At 37.9% G+C, this 26,770-nt stretch overlaps 1 protein-coding gene across 1 annotated transcript in view; it reads right to left on the minus strand.

The window, feature by feature from the left end:
- Nucleotides 1–1,038: 1,038 nt before the first annotated feature.
- The window catches only part of SLC16A9 (solute carrier family 16 member 9), a 50,426-nt gene continuing 24,694 nt past the window's right edge, over nucleotides 1,039–26,770 (minus strand). The window contains exons 3-6 of the mRNA XM_004616525.2: nucleotides 19,031–19,174; nucleotides 5,783–5,878; nucleotides 3,278–4,192; nucleotides 1,039–2,860 (exon numbers count right to left, since the gene is read on the minus strand). Of these exons, the coding sequence (XP_004616582.1) occupies nucleotides 2,682–2,860; nucleotides 3,278–4,192; nucleotides 5,783–5,878; nucleotides 19,031–19,174 (1,334 nt within the window). The 3' untranslated portion in view covers nucleotides 1,039–2,681. The remainder of the gene's footprint in view (nucleotides 2,861–3,277; nucleotides 4,193–5,782; nucleotides 5,879–19,030; nucleotides 19,175–26,770) is intronic.

Genomic DNA, 26,770 nt, shown 5'->3' on the forward strand with positions numbered 1-26,770 from the left:
TAAAGTATGTTTTGAAAAACTTGGGAATGAGCAAGTCCTAAATAATAATTTACATAAATATATCTTCTATTCACTAAGGAATTAGTTTAATAGCAACCCTCTCGGATTTTTTTAAATTTCACTTTTCTGATTTTACTTTTATATAGTTATAAGTATTATGTTGCTCATATTATGAAAAGCCTATTCTGTGACACAAAATAAGAATAGTAATCTCCATCTCACAGGGCTAATATGAGGGTTAAACATATGAAGTGTTTGGAAAATAAGAATTTCATTAGTGATTAATGGGATCATATTCAAAATCTCAAAAATCAGTCTCTTTCCTCAAAAACATTCTGTGGGATGACATACTCACTTTTTGGATGGCAAGCATTCCAATAATTTAGCAAGTTGATATTGAGTATGCTGATATACAATCACCAAATTCTGTAATGTGAAGTAAGCATCAGGTAATTTCTATTTCCCTATTCAAGTGAAGTGTCATTATAATTGGGAAGTTATTGGGGTTGCTAAGAAGTGAAAAAAGGAACCAAACTGATGCAAAAGAAAAAAACAGAAAAATATTTTATTGGAACTTAAAATTCATTTCAAAGACAATGGATGATGGACATATTGAAGAACACGAGCAGACAAAGTGAGGATGCATTTGTACGATTATCAGCATTGATGAATGTAAGGTCATAAATGTTCAACTTTTTCAGACTATTCAATTTTCTGAACTTAATGTTGACCAGAAAAGGAACTTTCAACACAAAAACACTTATCTAATCTTTTTAACATCACTTATTTCATTCACTACATTGACCGTGGCTAAAGAATGAGGTACAGACACCTTTTTGAAGTCTGAGCATGGAGCAGAAGTCCAAAGAGCTATAAACTCCAGGACTGCATTATTGAGTAAGATTAGCTCAGTCATAAAATTCCCCAACCTCCAGGTTTACTGCATAGACAAGCATTATTTACATACCTCACTGAGGTGTTGTAGAGGTTCATGCCTCTAAAGTGCTTCAGGCGCCTTCGAAGAAAGCAACATAGAAGTATAAAATAATCATATATTTCAAAAGAAATGAAAATAGAATTTTGGCATGATGAAAAGGCTGTCTCTTATTTAAAGAACCATGCCTGGTTACTTATTTTTAAAAACCCTTACTTCAGTCGCTAATTATCATGTGTGTGTGTTTAGTTGGTTTTTTGTTTGTTTTATACATTAAGAGAATATATTCTTTTCTATGGCCAATCTTGTAACAGTTATTCTCAATTCAGGCTGTGTTATCATAATCACTGGAAGAGTTTGTTAAAAATAAAGATTCTTGGTCCGAAACCTGGGAATGGGATTTAGGCAATTATATTTTTAAGTGATCACAGACATTCTCATACACAGTAAAATCTAAAAATCAAAAGAATGTTAATTTATTAAACATGGATTTCCCTCCTGGAACACTTTTCTTAAGACTTTAGAATTTGGATGGGGGTTTCAACTTCTTATTATCCTTTCCCTTCCCATGTCCCACATACACTAGCACAACACACACACACACACACACTCACTCACACACACACACAGACACACTTTTCAAGTTCTGCCTTTGAATTAAAATTTGAGAACGGTAAAATCTGATAGTAGTAAATGCATGCTTCACTGAGAAGACATGCAAGGACTTGCAATTCATTCCCGCTGTGATTGAAGCAAATGGATGTTTCCCATTTATCAGAACAGAATGGTTTAATATGCATTTTCAGCTTGGATGCAGGTAAAATCAGCATTTTCTGGGAGATATCAGCCCAGCAGATGCTGACAAACAAAAATGAGCAAGGTTATAGCAGCCAACCATGAAGGCGGGCTATAGTAAATATTCCTCTATTTAGAAATTGCCTACATTTCAACAAATGCTTCAGGAACTGAAACAATGCAAGTTCCCTGGGCACCAAACACCTGGGTGCTTCATTACAGCAAATAAAATATGATTTAAGCATTGGTGAATTTAACAATATCCTGTTTTTAAAATGGTCAACTCCCTCTACTGCAATTCTCTTTTGTTTTGTGTTTTTCTTCTTTATTTTGGGCCGCATCAGACAATACTTGGAGTTTACTCCTGGTTCTGTGCTCAGAGATCACTCCTACTTGTGCTTAGAGTCCTGTATGCAGCATCAGGGATCAAACCCAAGTAAAGGACATGCAAGGCAAGCACCTTACCTGCTCTGCTATCTCTATGGCCCTACACTGCAATTCCTAATGCTGTTTCAGGACCACTTTCACTTCCTAACAGGTTTGAAGTCTTCTGTTTACTAGTATACCTAATAGAGAAGAGACTCGTTAATAGATCTCATCATGCAGCTTTCTTCAATTTTAAAACCGAAGAGTTCCCTCTAGGTGCTTGGCAATGGAACTGTAGGAATTTGCAGAGATATTATATTTTTTTAATGTTTACACAGAAAAAAAAAGCTTTAGAGGCTGGCCAAAACTTACAACGTCAAAAACTCATGAATATTTGTAAAACATAATAGAACCATTTCTTTTTTAAAAAAACAAGAGATAAATTTCATACAGAAATGCATGAGATAGAGGCTACATATATATACAGTGCACAGAGAATAGAGTATGCTAAAGCAATTCATTCAGAGTCAGCCATAGTGAAATTTTTCTATGTAAAAACAGTGTAGTAATGCCTTCCAACATTTCTCTAAACATTAGAGGCAACTTTATACAAAAAGACTGTTTGAGCTGCCTTGGGGAGTTGTTTGTTGCATGCATTCCAGGGGGGCAGAGCTGTGAGCAGCAAAATTAAACCTCCAAGGAGGACACAGAAGCCACTAAAATAAAACGCAATGTCATAGGTCTGGGTCCAATCATAAAACCAACCTGAAAAGAGAGTAAGAAAAAAAATTAGTTTATTAAAACTCATAGGAATAGAGCTCTATGTATTTTTTCATCAATTTTACAGTCAGTTAAGATTAGAACATATTTTACACCATCTACTTTCAAAATGGCCTATTGGGAGGGAGCATCTCTTAAATAAATTCTTGTCCAAAAATTCTTTGGACAAGAATAAGGAAGCATTTATATTTATATTTTATATCCAATATAAAAAAAGAATTCAAAATTCCACAAAAATATATTGGCTTTTTCAACTATATCAAAGTAATTTTAGATAATACCATTTAAAATATTTAAAGCAGACTTTGTGCCAATTTGTGCTATAATTGCTATATGAATTTTTATATCTGGAGATACTATAAAGAACACTAAAATGGAGTGACATTAAGGTAAATATCTTACCAACAATTGGTGGGCCAAGGCTATTTCCAAGTCCAGCAAAGAACATTAATATTCCATAAGCATGAGCCAATTTTTCAATTCCCACAGTCTTGGTGGTTACATATGGGAAAATAGACCAATTACCAGTCAGAAACCCTAGGGTCGCAGAAAGAATTGCCAAGGTGACGTAAGTTTTTGCAAATGGAATTGCACACAAGGCCAGGCCCATAATGAGTAAAGTAGCTACATAAAGATATAAGGTATTAATCCACTTGAAATCAGCCAGGATCCCTAAAAGTAGTTTACCAACTGCTGTCATAATGCCAATAATGGAAATAAGAGGCACAATAAACTCCTCTTCGTTCACATTTGAACTTCTTGCCACATCTTCCATAAGTAATGAAGGTGGAAAGCCTCCAATGTCAAAAAGAAAGATAGCAATGAAGAGTGCTGAAAATACTTTGTTTTTAAAAAGAGCCACAGTTTCTCCACAGTAATTCTTATATAACTGCCATTTCCTCTTGGCAAGCTGTTTGCAAAAATATGTCTGTTCTGCAACTTTCTTTTTGTATGTTTCAGTCTCTTTTGTGTGTGCCATAGCTGGCTTTTCATGAAGGGCATTTTCTTGTTTCCAGTCACCAGAGGCCAATGAGTTCTTGCACATTTCCTCACTGAAATACCTCTTTTCTAGGATATTTATGTTCTCTTCCAGGTTCTTTTCCTTCTCGCTGTACATGGCATATCTATCTGGTACGTTTTCCAGAACTGATTTTTCAGGCAAAGGACAATCAGAGGTCTGAAGGGGCCTCATTAGACTGCCACAAGCTAAAATATTTAAAGCTAATGCCCCCACAATCAGCAGGCATCCATCCAGTCCATAGAACTCAATCAGTAGCCTCTGCAGAGCGGCATAGATAAAAAGTCCAACACTTGAACCTAAAAAAGAAAGGAGGAGCTGATGAGTCTTCATCTCTTCTCATTTGGGGCTCTTAGAACAAACATTATTAGTATCCCAAGCCAATTTCTTCTTACCACTGGAATTTATGAGACCCTTATGTTACAATCATAAGAATACTGAAGCTAACGGTAAAAGAAATCACATTAATAGTACAATATTTAGAGAATTATTTATAGTTAAGACTGTCTAAAGCATTTTAAATTGCATGGTCTTATGTACTCATCATGATGATCATGTTGGGTAAGTCCTATAATTATTTTTAACTGATTATTGAAATCACCTACAAAGATCAAGTCTACAAAGATCAAGAAATGTACTAAAGATGACAAAGCTATATATATATGTATACACATGTATATACAAATATATTCATATATACATATGATTCACAATTAGTTGGACTCCAGGATATCGTAAATATACTTTAGTTTTAAGATATTAACAGAGCTTTGATAAACACATTACTGAAATAATAGAACCAATGATTCATATCAATAGGAAAGTAGAATTTCAAAGGGTATTAAAGTTAGCAAATATACCCGATTTACAAAGCCATACAAAATTATGTCATGACTTCATTTTTTAAGCTACAGATAACATCAAATATACTGGAATGGGAAGTTACATCCATCTAATTAGTTTGCAGAGTTCTCAAATGGTTCTTATTTAACAATTTTAATGTAATACTTCAAAATCAAAATTATTTTAAAATATCATTGGGAAATTCCATATGAGAAAACAGGGCAGAGCTAAGTCTATCTGTTTATGATACAATGTTGAATAAGCTGATCTTAAGTTGTAAGGTCAACAATAAATGGAGGTGGAGAGAAGTTCAGCATGAGTCTTGGGATAGTGACCTAGGCGGCCCCCAAATTTCCCCTCCATTTCTCTTACCTTTCTCAGGAATTCTTTATATGAGTGCTCTCTGCTACTTTTAGCAAGGTTCCAAATTTATTGGAACCATAAGTTTACTAACACTTGATTCTCAATTTACTTGGACCATAACCTTATGAGCATTTGATTCTAAATTTACTGGGACCATCAGCTTTTTTTCTTCATTACATTATACATATAATGCCCCCAATTTTTATATATGTTTCTTAGGGTTTGGGTTTGTTTGTCTTTGATTTCGTACTGGAATCCAAGCCAGGTATTCAAATAGGTAAAGTCTGCCTTTTACCACTGAGTTACATCCCCAGTCCATTAGCATTTCATTTGTTCTTTTTAAAGGTACACCCATTAATTGTGGAAAACCAAATATTCTCCTAAGACTACAATTAAAAAAAATGATGCTTTTTGGTGTCAACTAAGGAGTAATTGGTTGAACTAACCTGTGTTCCGTATTTTATTGTTTGTTTGCTTTTGGATCGAACCCAGCATCACTTAGGACTTACTCCTGGCTCTTACTCAAGGATCATTCCTGGTGGAGTTCAGAAGACCATGCAGAATCTTAGTACAACAAGGCAAGTGCTTACCCACTGTATTATATCTCCAGTCCCTCTGCTTGGTACTTATAAATGATTAGAAGGCTGAGTAGTGGCAATGCTAAACTTATTTTGAAAAGGTACCTGTTGAAATTAATCCAAGTGCAAGACCTCTGCGGCTGTCAAAATACTGGCAGGTAATAGTCACTGTTGCTGTGTATAATAAACCACATCCAAGACCTAGGCATAAAAATAATAATTACATAATTAAGACACACTGTATTGCTTTAATACAAAATGCTAAGTATGTCCAATAGAAGATACAACAAACTAAAACTATTCAGAATATGAACTCCTAGACTCCTCTGTAATAAGTTTCGCAGCTTGAATATCAACATTTGATAGCCTCGGATCTCACTCCACACCACCTTAAGCCCAGGGTCAACCATAAAAAATGCACATGCAAAATGTTTCATTCTGAAACATGAATGAAAAATGCAAATTCAAACAAAGACATTACAGGGTAAAAGAGAAAAGGGTTACATTATAAAGCTAACAAAATTAAATCAAACTTTTCTCTTTAGATATCTTTCTTCCCAGCCCTTGGCTTCAACTCAATTGTCCTCTAACTTCTCCAAACAATTTTTTTCAGTTTCATTTATTTCAAGTTCCTTTTTAATTGCTCATAACTCACACACCTTAATCTACATGAGGGCTGAAAACAAAGCATTTGAATTGGTACTCTAAAGCGCTCATATCTTCTCCTCGAGGTCAAATTTATATTTACAAGACTATCTTTTAGATATACATATTCACTAAAAATAAAATACCATATTTTAATTTAGATTAAAATATTTTCTCACAAAAAACAGTTGAAGCAAGTAAATCTGTAAACTCTTAATATTAAAATATTAATTGAAATGTAAGTGGTGGGCATGTGTTAGTTTGCTATACTATATTTGTTTTTTTGTAAAATTGAAATACTTATCATTTTTTTTAAAACCCTACAATTAATTAAATTTCTCCTTCTTAAGGCCTCAAAGAAATAGTTTTCCAGATTCTTCAAGGTTTTAATTTGTTGGTTTAATCTTTTCCTCCTTACTAAGCACCTTATATGCCCAGTTGGTTTTTTATAAGATTTTTCCACTAGTTTCTAACTCATAATTTTTATGTTTCTTCTACGTTAACAGGTAAAAACTAAATTTTAAGTCATTGTTATATTCTTTAAATCTTTTCATTGCTATTTGGACTATGAATAGAAAGAAGACATAGGCTTACTAAAATACTAGGACATGAGAAAACTGGCATTTAAAATAACACAAGACTCAGATGATCATCTGCTATTGGATAAAAAATCTTCTTGAAAAATTCTGGGCCAAAGCAATAGTACAGAAGCTAGGGTGTTTGCTTTGCATGCAGTCAACCTGGGTTCTATCCCAGGCATCCCATATGGTCCCCAAGCACTGTCAGGAGTAACCGATGAGCATCTCCAGGTGTGACCCAAAAAGAAAAAAAATGCAATAGGGTGGGAGGTCAGAGTAATACTACAGCTAGTAGGGTGCTTGCTTTGCATGTGGCTGACCTGGATTCTATTCCTGGCATGGTCCCCAGAGCACACCAGGAGTGATTCTTAAACAAAGCCAGGAGTAAGCCATGAGCACCTCCAGTTTGTCCTCTCACTCCCAAAACACAATATGGGCTGGGAAGGTATCTGATTGGCCCTGGCAAGTACTAGGACTTAAGTTTGAACCAAAAATCTCATGTATGCCCCTTCTCCCTACCCCCCTCCAACTTCTCACCCCTATCCCCCTCCCACACTGAACTTGTACATCATTTCAGGGATACAAGCATTGAACCATCTGGCCCAATTGATTGATTAACCAAGTATCACTGGGAGTGGTCCCTGGCCCTGTGCAATGCTTGGGAGTCTCCTCCTACCCCCTGTCACCCAATGAAATGAGATACATTTGCAAAGTTCATTTTAAATAAGCTTTTTAAAATAAAGCACCTTTTTGTATGATTTAAGAAGAAAATACATCAGCTAGATGTATTGCCAGATTGATGTACACAGTTGTCGTTCCTGCATACGGGACACTTCAAGACACTAGAACTGTTTCTGAACAGTCAATTTTATGAAGCCAAAGAAATGTCACTCTAAGACTATACTTCAAAGACTCTTTGGATGGAGAATTAATTTGCTTTTTTGTGATTTAGTTGTCAGGGCTCTGCCAAATATTAGGTATTAGAGACAAGAAAAGGAAGACATTTCAGATTGCTAAATGCCAATGCCAGAAAACAGCAACTTTTGAACTTTTAACCTTAGACTACAAAAAGAAAAATGCTTTGAAAATTGTTTCAAGGCTACATATTCCAGATATATTTCCTTTTTTAAAAAATAAATCACCATGAGATACAGTTACAGACTTAAAAACTTTTGTGATTACGTTTCAGTCATACAATGATCAAGTACCCATCCCTCCACCAGTGCCCATTCTCCACCATCAATGTTTCAAGTATCCCTCCCATTCCCCCTATCCCCCACTGCCTCTGTGGCAGGAACAGTCCCTTTTACTCTCTCTCCTTTTGGGTGTTATGGTTTGCAAGACAGGTACCAAGTGGCCATCACGTTTGTTCCATAGTCTACTTTCAGCACACATCTCCCGAGCAAGCCCTCCAAGAATCATATACTTGGTGGTCCCTTCTCTATCTCAGCTGCCTTATCCCCCAGCATGTGAGGCATATATTACCCTTTGGAACAAAAAGTGACAGAATTTGAAATGCTCTCTCTCTCTCTCTCTCTCTCTCTCTCTCTCTCTCTCTCTCTCTCTCTGTTTTTTGGAGTTTTTTGTGTGTGTGTGTGTGTGTGTGTGTGTGTGTGATATCCAGTGGTGCTCAGGGCTTACTTGTGTCTCTGCAGGCTTGAGGTGACAGAGTTAGAACCAAGGTCAGCTGGCTGTATGCAAGGCAAATGCCCTACCCACTGTACTATCACTCCAAACCCCAAATGCCATCTCTTTAAACTGTTCAAAAAGCAGAAGGTGGCATGGTGCTTTCTCATATCTGTAGCAGGATGATCTTTGGCCAACAGTTATTCCAGAGGGTTCCTAAAGCTTCTAAGGTCTTTCATGAAGTCTATGAAGTCTATGAAGTCAATCCAAATTCATAATAATAGCATGTTCTCTTATTTTTCCCCTCTGTGTTCACATTTACACTGATGGTACAGAAGTGAGTAAAACTATGACTCTTAGCACAAATGAAAATATTGGCATGAAACCATTCTTACCTGCCATCTACAGTAAGAACAAACATTTTCAAAGTGTTTCATCTGAATCATAACAATTATTTCAAGGAAAATAATTTAGGCAGTTATTTTAGTAGTCAACTAAAATAACCACATCACTGCACCCACCAGCCTCATTTATATTAGAAAAACAAAACCTCTAATAGGAAAACTATACTTTTGCACAGATTTAGCAGACATTCTCTTGAAATAAACCAAAGGATACTGGGAGATAGTAGGGTACAGCTGAACCAGCTGAACACTGCTGAACCAGCTTTAATTCCCAGCACCATATGGTCTTCTAAACATCAGCCGAGTACAGTCCCGGAGGCCTAGCACCTCCTGGATGGCCCAGGAAACCTTATTCTGCAGGGTCCAAGCAGAATCTCTTCTTCTGGTCCTTGTGCTGAACTAACAGCCTATTGTCTGAATATCATGAGTGGGCTCCCCAGATCTTCTGAGCATTTCTTGGGTGCCCCTCTTTTCATAAAAATAAAAGAAATCCACAAGGCAAACAATTGGGAATACTTGATACCAGTAGTAAAGATCTATGCTTTTCTCCAAAAAATGAAATTTTACATAGAAAATGTCCAGTAAAAACCCTTGGATTCCAATCACAGAATCCAGGTTACTAAATGAGGTAGATTTAAAGGGTCCAAGAGACTGTGGTTGGGGGATGTTGGTACTTCGGGCAGTGGCTGTGGTAATGTGTGTTCCTACAATATATAAACATTTATATTCTTGTAAATTAACGCTACCAAACTTTCAAAATCTTAATTAAATTTTAAAACATTGAATCTTGAAACATTGAAACAAACATTGAAAATAAATGTGCAAAAGGGTCAGTTTTATAGTGAGAGGTAGAACTGGTGGTAAAAAAATACAGTATATACAGATGTTTATTTATACTGATGTATATCTGCAATTCATGTGATATTATTATGCAACTTTCTTCAATAAAAACAGGAAAGCATGTTTAAACCATCTTCTATGGGTCTTCCCATAGAAGATATTCTACCTCCTCCCATAATTTTATTTTACATACCCCTATTTTAAGTCATACTGGAAAATTTCAACCATAATTAACTATTTTTAACTATTCTTGTCATTCCTGAAATTTTCTCTTCTGTATATCATATCATATGAATATATCACCATATATTTATTTATTTGACAACATCCTTTTATCTTATTTCCAATAAACTATGCGGATTTTTTCCTTTAAGCAGGACATAAATTATTTAGCTCACAAATATAACAAATTCTGAATTTGAAAAAGATTCAACAAATTTAAACCTGCTATGCACTGTAGGATGATGTTTTGAGCAAATTACACCAAATTGACTGCCTCTTTTTCTTATTTTCCTCAATCCTCTAAAAACTGAATAAATTTTAGTGAAATTAAACCAGGAAGAGAGTTATTTATAAGTGAGGAAAGAGAGCTGAAGTAAAATACCAGCACTGTAAATTCTTTACTCAGAATACAGAAAGGAATCACAAATAACTAGCACATAAATAAGATCATGTAAGATGGAATTTTCATTTGTTTTACTGGAACAAGAAAAAATATCTTAAATCATATACAGACTTGGGAAAAGGTCTAAGAGTTTTTTTAAAATAGTCTTTCTATGGCGAGGTGGGAATGGAGCATTAGCATAGCGGGTAGGGTGTTTGCCTTGCATGTGGCCGACCCGGATTCGATTCCTCCACCCCTCTCAGAGAGCCCGGCAAGCTACTGAGAGTATCCTGCCTGCACAACAGAGCCTGGCAAGCTACCCATGGCATATTCGATATGCCAAAAACAGTGACAAGTCTCACAGCGGAGATGTTACTGGTGCCCACTCAAGCAAATAGATGAACAACGGGATGACAGTGCAACAGTGCAATGGCGAGCTGTAGGGGGTATACCCAACAATGCTCAGTAGCTACTCCTGGCTCTGACAGTCAAGAGCCATAGATCAAACTGCGGTCCACTGAGTGCAAGACAAGTGCTTTAAGTCCTATACTATTCCACAATCTTCCTTTTATTTGGGGCCTGGGTGTTAAATAAATATCCTTCTAGTTTGTATTTATTTTTATGTATAATTAAATATTATCAATAGAATATCTATAACAACATATAAAATGTTATCCCTTCTGTATTATTTTTCAATAATGATGCATTCTATTATGGCAGTATAGATTTATGTATAACCCACAAGGTTATGGAATACACACTCTGGGGTAGGAGACAGGGGTAGTTTCCAGGATTTTCTCAATTTGGCCACTAGGAGTCTCACATCCTTGAAAATCTCTTCTAGGGTCTATGGACAAACCCTGACAGTTGATCATTTAAGTACTGTAGGACTAGCGCACAGCGGGTAGGGCGTTTGCCTTGAACGTGGCTGACCTGGTTCAATTCCTTCGTTCCTCTTGGAGAGACCGGCAAGCTACTAAGAGTAACTCGCCCTCATAGCAGAGCCTGGCAAGTTACCCATGGTGTATTCAATATGCCAAAAACTGTAATAAGTCTCACAATGGAGACATTACTGGTGCCTGCTCGAGCAAATCGATGAGCAACGGGATGACAATGATACAGTGACAGATAGTGATACAGTCCCAATAAAATACAAAGAAAACATAGGCAAAACCCTTTGTGACACTGAAGTTAAAGGTATCTTCAAAAATGAAATTTGCTGATCAAGCAAGTGGAAGCAAAGACTAACAAATGGGGCTCACTAAACTAAGAAGCTTCTGAACCTCAAAAATAAACAGTGACCAAGATACAAAGACAGCCCATGAAATGGGAAAAACTATTCATTCAATACCCATCCAGTAAGGAGTTAGTATCTAGTCACTGGTAGAACTTTAACAAGAAAAAAATATCCAGGGCTGGAGTGATAGCACAGCAGGTAGGGCATTTACCATCAAAAAATGGAAGAACTAAACAGAAACTTCCTCCTCGAAGAAATTCAAATGGCCAAAAGGCACATGAAAAAATTATCTACCTCACTATAATCATCAGGGATATGCAAAACAAAACAACAAAAAACTCTTATACCACAGAGACTGGCACACATCCAAATGAACAAGAACAACCAGTGCTGGTGCAGATGCAGGGAGAAAGGGACCCTCATTCATTGCTGGTGGGAATGCTGACTGGTCCAGACTTTTTGGAGAACAATATGGAAATTTTTCAAAAAACTAGAAATTGAGCTCTACCACTTCTGGGAATATACTCTGGGGGCCCAAAAAGCACACAGCAGAAACATCTTCGCTCCTATGATCATTGCAGCACTATTCACAATAGCCAGAATCTGAAGCAACCTGCGTGCTCGAGAACAGGCAATAAGGAAGTCAGGCCATTTTTCTCTGATCACATGCTTAAGACAAAGTTAACACCCATGGTCTGACCCTAGTGTTTGCCTCTTTGTGCTTATGTCTTCCCTATTCCATACTATCTTAAGAGACTATATAGTTCATTCAGACAAAATAGTTTGGGATTATTGTTCGACACAGAATCATTAGTCTGAATTTTTCTTGATTTTTCCTAAATAATTCACAATTCTGAAACAAAAATGAGTTTAGACCACATACCATTTTCTGTCAATTCCTTTTCAACTTCTCTATTTCAAATGGTAACAGTATGAAGTATCATGATTCATTATTCTCCTAATTATTTCTTCTATGCAATGTGCTCCGGGGAAGACGTCTTCCCCAGGGCCCGTCGGAGGGGATGGGCTCCAGCTTCCCTCCCCACCCCAAGCAGAGCTCCCGGCAGCCGAAGACCACCAGAACCTAGCTGCAGCCATGCTGGAGGCTCCTCTCTACACGTTCGGACAGCCCTCATGCATGAAGGTACCGGCAGAGGAATCCAGGTGTGTGTAATCCCATCAACAGTCAACATCCAGAGACTTAAAAGCAAGCTCTCAGAAGTGCGAGGCCACTTTAGCCTGCTTCTCCCCTTGGGAGAAACTGGCAGTCTTCTGAGAGTTTCCTGCCCACATGGGACAGCCTTGCAAGCTTCCCATGGTGTATTTATATGCAAAATTCAGTAACAAGCTGGATCTCATTCCCCTGACCCTGAAGAGCCCCCAGTGCAACATCGTTGGGAGGGTCAAGTCCAGATAGACTTCTAAGATCTCAGGGAAAGGACGAAATGAGATGTTACTGGGCCTGCCCAAGAAATCAGTGTTTAACGGGCTATCGTGATGGTGACCGTGATGCAATGTGCTCTACACTATGAGACCACCAATGAAATAAAACCACAAAGAAGTCAACTGTGACATTCTTAATATCTACTAGCAAGAAGTGGTTTCCAGGGCCCAATAATTATTATAGTGAGGGCTTAGATTTAGCTATTTAAATATTCCAAGATCATAAGATTATTTTAAATGAATTTTACAGATTGGTAAAACTATTTCTATTGCTTCAGAAAATGTGAAATGATGACATAGGAAATAATTCAGTTAGCCCTTTTCTCCATATATATATATATCCTCTCTACATATTATATAATATATAATCTCTGTATATTCTTCCCACACGATTAAATTATAGAAATATTAAATAATATAAGTCATTTTTTTCTTTTCAAATATTAAATTTTTTATTTATAGGTAAAAGTAAATACTAAGCATCACTTTTCAATTTTTATGTATGTGACAATTTTAGGTACATAATTGCAAAGACTAAATCTAAGTTAACCAAGAAATATGTGTAAGAGTGAAAACCCACATTTTATTTTTTTTATTTTTTATTTTTAACTTATTTATTGAAATGCATTTTTTGGGTGTTTCCTATTTTTTTTAAATTCTTTTATTAATTCACCATGTGGAAAGTTACAAAGCATTCAGGTTAAAGTCTCAGTTATACAATGCTCAAACACCCATCCCTTCACCAGTGCACATATTCCACCACCAAGAATCACGATATACCTCCCCCCTTCCCCCCACCTCCCCAGCCCCCCATCCCGCATGTGTAACTGGTAAATTTCACTTTACTTTCACTTTACTTTGATTACATTCAATATTTAAACAAAAAAAATTCACTATTATTGATTTGGAGTTTCTCCCCCCTAAAGTCGATCTGCTGAAAAGAAAGCATTTGGTAACTTGTTTTCCATTGCTGAGAATGAAGAGATATGAGGTCCGGAGGCCGCACTAGCAGCAGCATAGTTTTGGATTTCTGTATTTTAGTATTTTAGTAACTAAGCCCAGAGAAATGTCTGCCAGGAATCGCAACATTGTAAGCTTGTACCTCTCAGCTACTTTATATTCCACATATGAGTGCGATCTTTCTATGTCTGTCTCTTTCTTTCTGACTCATTTCACTCAGCATGATACTTTCCATGTTGATCCACTTATATGCAAATTTCATGACTTCATGTTTTCTGACAGCTACTTGTAGTATTCCATTGTGTAAATATACCAGAGTTTCTTTAGCCAATCATCTGGAAAACCCACATTTTAAATATCTAGACTACAGTTTAGGAAAAAATGTCCAATTATATCAAGGCACTATCAATTTTCCATGTAAAAAAAATTTGTCAGTTACATTTTCATCTCTATGACTTTAGACAAGAATTGAAAATGATTATTTAATAAAAATTCTCAAATTTTTTATACCAGAGAATATCTTTTCATCTACAGGTTCAAACTGCATAACTATCACATAAATATTCCTGCTTTCAAGGAACATAGATCTGAGTAGTGTTTGAATATGTAACTAAATTTTAAATGAACTTTAAAGGTTTTTAAAGCACTAAAAATAATTACAAATTGCAAAATGTCAGGGCCCAGTTTCAGGCTTAATTTGTTTAACCTAGCTATTTGGCTTTAGTTAGTAACTTCACTTTGCTGAGCTTCACTTTCCCTTTCTGTACAATGGAACCATACAAAGCACAGAGACTAAGACACAATACATGTCCAATGAGCTATAAGATAGAGTCCAGATGGCTGAGAAGGAACCGTAAGGGAAATGGAGAATCCAGAAAAATCCAGAAAATCCACTGGAGAAAATTGCCATCCCCTCCGGGAAATCTGACAGTGTGAAACACAGGCATGAGGACATGTTCAGAGCTAAGGGGTGCTTCCCCTGGGTAGAGAGTAGGAAATAGCACAGACTGAAAGGGAAAGGACACCAGCAAGACATTAGCATACACAGATATGAAGGAAATAGAGAACACAGTGACAGCACACAGCATCAGAATCGACAAAGCCAAATATCAAACCTCTGGTTTTGAAGACAACATTACCAACAACATTAATGAAGAAGAACTATTTGAAAGAGGTTTTTTAAATGAAGAGACCTTGAGAGGTGTAATTTAAAATAGCAAGAAGGACAAACTTCGTATATAGGAATTTCAGCAGGAAAGGGAAGAGAGAAAGGGGAAGAATGGCTGGTGGAATAAACAATACTGATAATTTACCCAATCTGAGGAGGACGACTTTTATAACCTGAATCAGGAGACCCAAAGAGTGCCAGACAGACAAAATAAGCCTAAACAGAATTACACCAAGACACAATGTAATTAAAACGGTGTGTGTGTTTGTGTCTGTGTGTGAGAGAGAGAGAAAGAGAGAGAGAGAGAGAGAGAGAGAGAGAGAGAGAGAAAGAATTCTTAAATCGGCAAGAAAAGCAGTTTCACATGTAAAGGAACCATCATAAGATTCACATCAGATTTCTCAAATGAAACCCTACAAGCAATAAAATAATGGAATGATATATTCAAAGTATTGAATGAAAAGTTTTTCTAAGAACAAATCTTCTACCATGCTTGGTTATCACTCAGATTCCCAGGAATGATTCGAAAAACAAAACAAACAAAACCCCACTACTCTCAGACAGAAACTGCTGAGGATAACAATTGTCCCTAAACCATCTCTGCAAGGAATCTTCTCTGCAAGGAATGCTGAATGGAAGCATATAAAGCACAGAAACTAAGACATAGTACATGTCCAGCAAATGTCCATATCCATAATACATGTCCATAGAACATGTTCAACCAAACCTTCTCTGCAAAGAATACTGAATGAACTCCTATATAGGTAAATGGAAAATTCTCTAAAACAACCAAAATCACAAAATGAAACAGACCAAAAAATATCAACTGGAGCTGGAGAGATAATATAGTGGGTAGAGTGCTTGACTTGCATGCAGTGGACACAGACTCGATCCCCAGCACCTCATAAAACACCCCTGCCACACACAGCTTTCCAGCAGTGATCTCTAAGTGCAGAGCCAGGAGTAAGTCCTAAGCACCACTCAATATGCTCTCCCCACCCCCCAAAAAATAGGCAACAAGCCCCTTCATGTCAATAATTTCATGGACTGAACTCTCCATTCAATACAGAGTAGCTGGGTGGGTCAGGAAACAGAATCCAATCTCTGCTGCTTTCAAAACACACTTGGACTCTCAAGATAAACAGACTGAAATGTTGTAAAACAATCATATTTGATTAGTGAAAGACTGAAAAAAAATAGGGACAGCCATATTTGTATCAGACCAAAAAGCATTCAAACTAAAGAAAGCAATAAGAGTTAGGGATGAACATTACATACTGGATGGAGGATCAATAGACCAAGAAGGCTTAACTGTTATCAACACATATGTACTAAATGGCAGCGAAGTTTATAAAATATTTATGGATAAATCTAAATAATACATCAATAGGCAGGAAACTCTCAAAAGAGTTTTGAGAGTTTTCTGCCTACAAGGGAGAGCCTCACAAACTCCCCACGGTGTATTCATATGCCAAAACCAGTAACAATGCTGGGTCTCATTCCCCTGACCCTGAAAGAGCCTCCCTCATTGGGAAGAAAGAGTAAAGAAAGGCTTCTAAATTCTCAGGGATAGGACAAATGGAGACGTTACTGAGACTGCTTGAGAAATTCGATGATCAACGGAATGATGATGATGATGATGATGATGATGAATACATCAATAACAACACAATAGTGGGAGACATTAAGAAACTGTCCAACTCTTGTTATTGGACAGATCAACCAGACAGAAAACATGTAAGATGAGATGCCTCAACAGGGAATCAGAAAACGTAGTAGTAGACATAGAATCTTCCATCCCCACACCCCAAATAAAAATACATCTTCTCCAGTGCACATTAAACAATCTCAAGGTAGATAGCATGCTGAGGTACAATTTGAGTGTCCATAAAGTCACAAAAATAAAAATTATATCAAGTCTCTTTTTCTTTTTGTTTTTGGGACCACACCTGGCTATGCCTAGGTATTAATCCTGGTACTGCAGTAATCCTGGTACTGCACTCAGGAATTACTCGTGGTGGTGCTCAGGGGACTATATGGAATGCCTGTAATCAAACCTGGGTCGGCTATGTGCCCTACCCACTGTACTATTTCTCTGGCCCCATGTGTCATTCTCTTTTCAGACAACAATGCCATGAAGGTAGAAATCAACCGTATAAAGCTCTAACATTTGGAAACAAACAACATACTGTTATTCAACCTTTCAGGCAAAGAATATGTCAAAAATGAATAAAAATATTAATCAAAATTAATGAGAATGAAACCACGAACATTAAGAAATGATGGGATATAGTCAAAGCAATACTAAGGGGGAAGTTCACAGCAATTCAGTCGTACATTAGGAAACAATAAAAATGCCAAATAAATAACATAACTTACTTCTTGAAAAACTAAAATAAGAACAAATAAATTTCAAACAAACTGGAAGGAAAAAATTTTTAAAATTAGAGCAGAAGTCAATGATAACAAAATAAAACAATAAAAAGTAGTGACCACTAAGCACTGCCTTGTCTGACCACCAAAGCTCATAATAATAATAATAATAATAGTATGTTTCTAACCAATTTTTTTACTTATGCTGTTATTTTGTGATTTGGACCCTGCAGACAGATTCTATAGAAAGGCAGAATGTTGAAAACTCAAATAGTTAACACAATCAGCCCTGCTCAACTACCCAATATTAAAGGAACCACTTTTTAAGTCATGAGAAGTGACAGAGGTCAATGACAATTAGGGTTCAAGTTCCTCTTTCTTCTTCTGCTTCTTTTTTTTGTGCCACTAACATAAGTGCTGAATTGAAAAACCTCCTTGCATGAGAAAGGAAGAAAGAAAGAAAGAGAGAGAGAGAAAGAAAGAAAGAAAGAAAGAAAGAAAGAAAGAAAGAAAGAAAGAAAGAAAGAAAGAAAGAAAGAAAGAAAGAAAGAAAGAAAGAAAGAAAGAAAGAAAGAGGAAGGAAGGAAGGAAGGAAGGAAGGAAGGAAGGAAGGAAGGAAGGAAGGAAGGAAGGAAGGAAGGAAGGAAGGAAGGAAGGGAGGGAGGGAAGGAAGGAAGGAAGGAAGGAAGGAAGGAAGGAAGGAAGGAAGGAAGGAAGGAAGGAAGGAAGGAAGGAAGGGAGGGAGGGAGGGAGGGAGGGAGGGAAGGAAGGAAGGAAGGAAGGAAGGAAGGAAGGAAGGAAGGAAGGAAGGAAGGAAGGAAGGAAGGAAGGAAGGAAGGAAGGAAGGAAGGAAGGAAGGGAGGGAGGGAGGGAGGGAGGAAGGGAGGAAGGAAGGGAGGAAGGAAGGGAGGAAGGGAGGACGCAGGGAAGGAAGGAGGGAAGGAAGGAGAAAAAGAGGTAGGGAGAAGGAGGAAGGGAGAAAGGAAGGGAGGAAGGAAGGAGTGAAAGGAAAAAAGAGGGAAAGAAAGAGAAAGAAAGAAGAAAACATACCACAATTTACATTGCTAAAACACTTATCCTCTCAAATATTTTGATTCGCTGGGGAGATATTTTACTAAGTTACAATTTGGGTGTGGGGCACTAAAAGTATCATTGGGTATTTTTTTTCTTTGGTGGTGTTAAGGGGGCATTGGGCCACACCTGGAAACATTTAGGGCTTACCCTCAACTCTGAATCACTCCTGGAAGGCTCAGGGAACCATTTGGGATACGAGGGATCAAACCCAGGTTGTCCTTGTAGGTGGCAAATGCTCTACCCACTGTACTACTGTTTCAGCCCTCATTTATTTTGGTGGAGGGGGGGGAGCATTTTTACTCTTCATATTAACTTAATAACAAATCTGATGAAATATAACACTCATAATATTCTGTTTAACACTTGGAGTTAAATAACATTATGGTGACCAGGTTTCTTACCAACAACAATGCCATAGGAAAAAAATAGAAAGTAGATATTGGGGGCAAAACTGCTCAACATCAGCCCACCAGCCACCATGAAACCACTGAAGATCGTCACAGGTCTTGCTCCAAAAGATGAGACACAGAGGCTGCAGATAGGACCTAAAATTAAAAGATGAAATATTTATTTATTTGACAGTAACCCCTTTCCATAACATATAATTCATCATAAGCAGAAAATGATTATTTCCTTCGTTCCTTCCTTCGTTCCTTCCTTCCCTTTCCTTCCCTCTCCTTCCCTCTCCTTCCCTCTCCTTCCTTTCCTCCTTTCCCTCCTTTTCCTCCTTTTCCTCCTTTTCCTCCTTTCCCTCCCTTCCCTCCCTCTCTTCCTCCCTTTCTCCCTTCCTCCCTTCCTTCCATCAACTCTGTGTTTGCCATGAGCTTGATGCCATGCAGTGGGACTTTACACACATAACTGCATTTCACTAGAATCTTACTGCATTCCTCAGAGGTAGGTAGTATTATCCTTTAGTGTTTTTATTTTTTAAGGGAACCACACCTGGCAATGCTCAGGAGTTACTTCTGGCTCTGCAGTCAATTACTCCTGGTGGTCTAAGAGGGACCATAGGGGATAGAACCCATGTCAGCAGCATGCAAGGCAAGTGCCCTACTCACTGTACCATCTCTCTCTGTTTATTTTCTTTTTTGACCAGAGGCAAGGTAATAAAAGTTGCATCATTTTAAGGTCACACAGTTAAGAAATGAAAGTTCTGAACTCAGACTTCAATCAATTTCAAAGTCTAACACTTTGATACTGTTTCATTAGACCTTAAGTGCCCTCATCTGAAGACTGGGATAATCATAGTGCCCATCTCACACCTCACAGCGGGCAAATACAAACAAGAGTGTATGCATGCTGATCACAAGGTCTGGCATAAGTCAGTGTCCAATTGCTTCAGGGGTGAGAGTGGCAACAGCAGCAGCTACCAGAGTTCTTACAAAAGAAGCAAAAGCTCAGGCAGTCTGACTCCTGGGCCAGCATCTGAACGAGAACACTATGCTGAATTTTGTGTTTCCTGCTTATTCCACATATCTGTCCAACATAGTTCCTGTGCATGGCAAAGGCTATGCGTCACAGCAAGGATAGCCATATGATTGATGACGAAAATCAACCTGATTTACAGAACATGACCAACAGTAATTTTATCGAGGGAGGGGTAGTGAAATGGTTAGGAGCCCCCTATCCACCTGGCATAAGTCAGGACCACTGTTCTACATTCTATAGTAACTTTGAATTAAAGGGAGGAATATGCACTGTTGATTGATAGGCAAAAGCGACTAGAACCTGGACTTGGTCCATATGTAAGTGAGCAACTACTTATGTAACAGAATTTAAGTTGAAAAGTGAAATTCTTTCCACTAGAATATATCTGGAAAACATCCACAACTATAAAGCTTAGCCTATTAGAAACAAAAGGACGTCAAGAGTTATCCAGGCCAATAGTTGCATTAACAGAGAAGGAAAACTGAGGTGTAGAGAGATTTGTCCAACTCCATGGATTTGGAAGCAAAGAGAATACTTTGAGTTGATAACCTTTTGAGATTCAAATTATTGTTCCTAATTTATAGAAAGCACACTCACCAGCATAGCTAAAAAAAATAATATAGTAACTGAAAGGACCTAGGCCAAAAAAAGAATTCCCATAAACTGCAGGTGTTACCTTTTAAACCTGAATATAATAATACATGTAACACAGAATTTCCACTTTGATGTATATGACCCATAGAAATTCCTTCATCTAAAGTTATAGACCTAAATGTTGACAGCGAAATTATTCAGAGAAGCCCAAACCTAGGAACCCAGATGTTCTTCAGCATTAGAATGAATAACATCATGGCAGTTCCTACAATGGACTGTTGAATGCCAATGAGAATGATTTACAATTACACACAGAAATACAAAGGTATCTAGCAAACATCTGTGTAGTAGAAGATCTCCAACACAAGAAAGTACTGAATATGTAATTCCAATTATCAAAAGTTACAAAAACAGACACAAAGTAATGTCCAGGTAGAAAGGAAGAGAATGGCTATGTTGGCAGGGAATGGAGAGATATAACCAGGAGGAAGCACAGCCCAACTTCCAAAAGCTCTCACATTCTGTGTTTTAATGTGACTGTATTTATTTCATAACTTTTGGAGGGAATTTAGCAATCTGTGGCCTCATGATAGATACAGTTTTCTGTGCCCATCTTTTGTTTCAATAACACAACAACTGAAATAACCTCAAATACAAAGTGTGCATTCCATCCATTGTTAGTAAATAGCAGAGGTGGGATCCAAAGATTTCATGTTTCAGATTCTTATCAATTTATAGAATTTCTTAAAGGTATATTTTAGGACACATAGCTACATGTCTGCAGCTCTCCTGTCCTATATCTTGAACTAATCATTTCAGTTCCTCTTGGGTGAGTCAGTACAAATAGGCAGACTAGTATACTTATATGCCAAAGAAAGAAGCCTATTTGTGTCAGTGTTTTAAAAGGAAAGTCCATCTGAAATAGCAAACATCCAGTAGTGGAGATGTCTACATATCCATCTACATATCCAATAAATGCCAAGTTCTTCAAAATTAAATATTATTTTAAGTAGAATTTCATATAAGTATATGACATTATAAAGCTATATCGCATCACTGTTGTTTAGCAATTTGCTTTGATATTGAGAGTCAGTGTTTAAAATTTCAACAAACACAATGGGAATTGAAGAATGCAGCATATTACTGGCATACTTAAAAGTTTCAAGTATCATCTTCAAAGTAGAACTTCAAATCTATGCTCCTAAGACGCATGCTAACTCCACAAAGCAACCCAGATTTTGGGGTGTGGGAAATAGGGTGATAATTTTCATAGTGCAACTAAAGTCAATGCTTTATAAGCTACATAGTAGTATGATCAGTTTTGTGACAAACTCTTGGATTATTTTTGTCTAACTCCTTTGGGAGGAAAGAAACTTATAGAAGGAACTAACAAAATTCTTTGACAGATTTTAAAAAGCACATTGAAAAATGTTTTTGTTTTGTTTTGTTTTTTAATTCTCTGTTTTACAGACTAGAGAGAAAGTACAGCCAGGAGGGAGCTTGCCTTACATGCAATCAATGCAGGTTCAATCCCCAGGAAAATACATGGTCCTCCAAGTACCACTAGGAGTCGTCCCTGAGTGCAAAGCCAGGATGAAGCCCTGAGCATAGCCAGGTGTGGCCCAACAATCACACACACACACACACACACACACACACATACACACACACCTCCCTATTTTCCCACTGTCATTTGCTGCTTTAGAGAAAAATATCTTGATGTCACAGATTAGAGATAAGAAATTTAGATCTAAAAGAGGCCTTGGAAATTACACAATCCATTTTTTAAAATGATAAACTGGATGGAGCTCAGAAATATCATGTGATTTCACCAAGAATCTACAGCTAGTGATAGGTCCAAAGTCAGTCCAAAATTCTTTCCAACTGAGAAGTTGCTTAGTTGGTACCTTTCCCCTGCCCTAGGAATCAGTATATTTACTTTTATTAGTATCCTAAGGCTTATGTGGTTTTATTAATGTGTGGTAATAAAAACATGACTTTGATGATCACTTCTGATACTTAAAAATTCAGAGCAACTTATTTTATTCTCTTCCTCAGAACTAGGGCATTTCTAGATGATTCCTCACACTCCCTGGACATGACCAATTACTAGAAAGCCTACCTTGCAAGCACGGAGCTGCAAGGATGATCTCAGCACTACCCAGGTGCCAAGTGCAATCTCAGTGGCACAGTTGTCTGGGGTCCCTGGCACCTTGGCAGAGTGTGTGATTTCAAGTGCACTCTAACTAATGAGTTCAAACCCTGGCAAGCTTGGGAGAAATGAGCACAACCCCTAGAGAGCAATACAACTAAGTGTGTGAGCACTGCAACCAAGTGGGTGCCAATTTCAGCCATTGTCGCAACAACATAAAGGGCAGGAAGACAGAATCAATGAAAAAAGAAATATTAAACTAAAAAAGCAAAGAAATATAGATCACTTCTCAGCACTGGACTCATTTTGAGAGGTGAATTAAACCAGAGGGCTACAATTAAGGGAGGTTTCTTATGATGCTTCAGGTTTTTCATTAAGCAGAGGAACCCTCTGAAACAAAAATTAGTTTACTCATAATAGAAGCAAGGAATTAAAAGAAAAAAACTAAAAAGCAGGAAGAAAGAGCTTCATCATTGGTAGTCGATTCTTAATTTTGACAACTCAGGACATTTGTGCTCTGAAATGCTGACTTATTAGCAATGCTAATAAAATACTTCAATTTTTGTTTGCTTTTGATTTTGGGCCACATCCAGCTGTGCTCAGAACTTATTCTAGTTCTGACAAAGCTCAGGGGACCATATGAGGTGCTGGGGATCAAATTCAGGTCAACTAGTGCAAGACAAGTGTTCTGCCTGTTGTATTATCTCTCCAGTCCCCAAATGCTTTGCTTTTTAAGTAATAAGAAGAAAACAAAGCTGAATTGGGGGTGATGAGGTGGGTAAAAATATTGGGGGAGGATGGGGCTGGAGTGACAGCACAGCGGGTAGAGCGTTTGCCTTACATGCAGCCGACCCGGGTTCAATTCCCAGCATCCCATTTGGTCCCCTGAGCACCGCCAGGAGTAATTCCTGAGTGCAGAGTCAGGAGTGACCCCTGTGTATCACTGGGTGTGACCCAAAAAAGCAAAAATAAATGAATTAATTAATAAATAAAACTTTTAAAAATTGGGGGAGGAGGGGCCTGGATGATACTGTGTGTTAGTACTGAGCAATTGCACAGTACACCCAAGTGCTGAGCTAGAAGTAGACTCAATGTCATCCATAACAGATGTGAAGTGCTAAGAAGGGAAAAACTATTGTTTCTAGGTGGTAGAAACAATAAGTAGGCAGGACACTTAAGGATATTTTACTGTCAAGACTATGGTAGGTAATATATGCTTTAAATATGCAGGCCCTGAGTTGGATCCCTAATACCAGCTGGTCCTTGGAGAGCACCAGGTGTTACCCTGGTTACCCCCAGGACCTGATATTCGACACAAGCTCACATAAAGACAAATATTTGACCACTCTCCTTCCTTTCTTATTTTCCAAGCATCTCCCGAGAACAGCATGGCAGAACGGAAATATAAGGAGTCAGACATATGAGCTATTGACTTAACTGAATCAGAGGACTGAAGGTTTTTAGTGGTCACATTGAAAAATAAAAGCAAAACAACAACTCTTATAATTCATTTTATCTAGCCACATGTAATCAAAACCATCAATTCAATATCATTAATTTCTATTCTATAGTCTCTGTTTTGTACTGTCTTTGAAATGCAGTGGGCCTTTGCTACATTCATAGCACCTCTTGAACGAGCCCCATTTCACCTGCTTGGTAAGTAGCCACGTCGCTTGTAGAGAGCACTGCACTGGACATTCATAACCATTGTAGATGAAGAAGAGCTAGAGAAGACCACACTGAAGACTTAGATCAGAGCCATGAAAAATGCATTCTAAATGAAAGAAGCAGACACATAATGTGCTTTTCTAGTTTGAAATTATTATAAGCTAGTCGAGGGGGTGGGGTGAGAAAGGAGTCCCTTTAACAAATAATTTTTCATGACTATCTCGAAAAGTTTGAGTCCCCAATGTGATAGGCCAGCCAAGCCTGTTGCACTAAATCTCTTAGTAGACTGACAGAGTTAAATAAGGGACCAGAGAGATAGTACAACAGATAGATTACTTGCATTACATGCTATCAACCGAGGTTCAATCCTTGGCACCCATGTGGTCCCCTGAGACCACTAGGAGTGATCCGTGAGAGCACAGCTAGAAGTTCTCAGCACTGCTAAGTGTGACACCCCAAAACCAAACAACAACAAAGTGAAATAAAATAAGGAATCAACCAGGTTCTCTGTCTGCCTCACAACAAGGACTTCATAGAGAATAGAGTGTTTGGGTCCCCGGGAGCCCCACTCCTAGTGATACTGTCAGCCAAGGGTGCAGGCTTCTCCGAATATCAGGTTCCTCACTTTCCACTTCTGCTGACAGCAGGAGTTTCAGTTCTTGTCACAGAGGAAGATAAAGACACAAAGGAGCCACACCCACTGAAATCCTGGCTTTCACATGTTTGACTTGCTTTTTTTGCTGGGTTGATAATAGAGAGAGATGGTGGGAAGTTTAACCAAGACCCACCATTGTCCTCATCAATCCTAGAACAGCCTAGACATCAGGATCTAGCTAAGAGGACAAAATCCTTGCAATAACTGAGTTTCACTTTGGGGGAATAAGACAGTTCTCAGGAGTAAAACAGTTTTATAGAGAGAAACTCAAACCCAGCCATGCCAGGACTCACTCAGCAAGCTACGTTTCCTATGTTGATCCACTATGTATTTTTTTCACATTTCCTTTTTCATATATTTTCTGATTCTATATGAATTTGGCAGTCCTTGAAGGAATATGGATTTTTAAAAAATGTCATGAGGGAACTATTAAATCTGCTTCTGAGTACAAAAAAAAAACAGAAAAAAAAATTCCCTGCAACTTCTGCAACTCTGGAGCCCAAAGAATGGCCCCACCCTTCTTAGTTTGAAGGAAGATATCTAAGCAAAGGTCTTTAGTTCAAGTACTTCCCAGTAAACTGGTATCTGTTTCTACCAGAGACAACAGCAGAAAGAGACACACATAGCTATTAAGAGATTTACTTCGAGAAATTAAAAACAAAATTTGAAACCTGTGTAGCTTGGCTAAGCAAGTTTACATCCATCAGGCAAATGATCAGGAAGGGCACAATGGCCCTCTCTGTCATGGGTTTTACAGCCAACTGGCAGAATTTCTCTCTCGGGGAGCTCATTGCTGCTATTAAGTCATTTCAGCAACCTGGGTCGGACCCCTTGCAGTCAGGCCCACTCAATTATCTAAAATAATATGTTTTACTTAAAGCCAAAGACTTAGCTCTTCCAATACCTCTATTAAATATTTTCATTGTAACATGTTTGAATAACTGGGGAATTTACATGACAAAGACCAGCATTCTTGCCACTGATGGATGTGGTCAGCTCACCATCTGTACCAAATACCAAGACTGTCTTTCCCTGATATTTGGCAAGTCCTAAATTACTAGTGAGCCTCCTTTTTCCCCATTTTCTGAGACCATAGTAGCTTATAATCACCAATGACATCTTCTTTCTGGCTATCCTTTACACAAAAGACTATGAATATGTGTAATAACAGTAAGTTCCATTTCCAGCACACAACCCAAAGTGGTCAAATCTTCATCTATCTCCCCAAATTATATGGACAAATAATTCAGACCAGCAGAGCAAATGTTTTCTCCTCAAATTACTTTAAAAGTAATTGCTTTCAAAGAGGAGGACTTAAGAATTAAGATTATTAATGGGGCTGGAGTGATAGCACAGTGGGTAGGGCACTTGCCTTGCACGCGGCCGACCCAGGTTCGAATCCCAGCATCCCATATGGTCCCCTGAGCACCACCAGGGGTGATTCCTGAGTGCATGAGCCAGGAGTGACCCCTGTGCATCGCCAGGTGTGACACACACACAAAAAAAGAATTAAGATTATTAAGAGTATGAAGTTAAGAATGCATGTTTCTAAGAGGAGCTCTCAGCCCTCTTTCTGTGTAAAAACAGGGTATAAACTTCCCTTTTCTAAGTTGGGGGGAGGGATAGAAAGCAAATCACCTGAGA

The sequence above is a fragment of the Sorex araneus genome, chromosome 5, assembly GCF_027595985.1.
Source record: "Sorex araneus isolate mSorAra2 chromosome 5, mSorAra2.pri, whole genome shotgun sequence".
Classification (NCBI taxonomy): domain Eukaryota; kingdom Metazoa; phylum Chordata; class Mammalia; order Eulipotyphla; family Soricidae; genus Sorex; species Sorex araneus.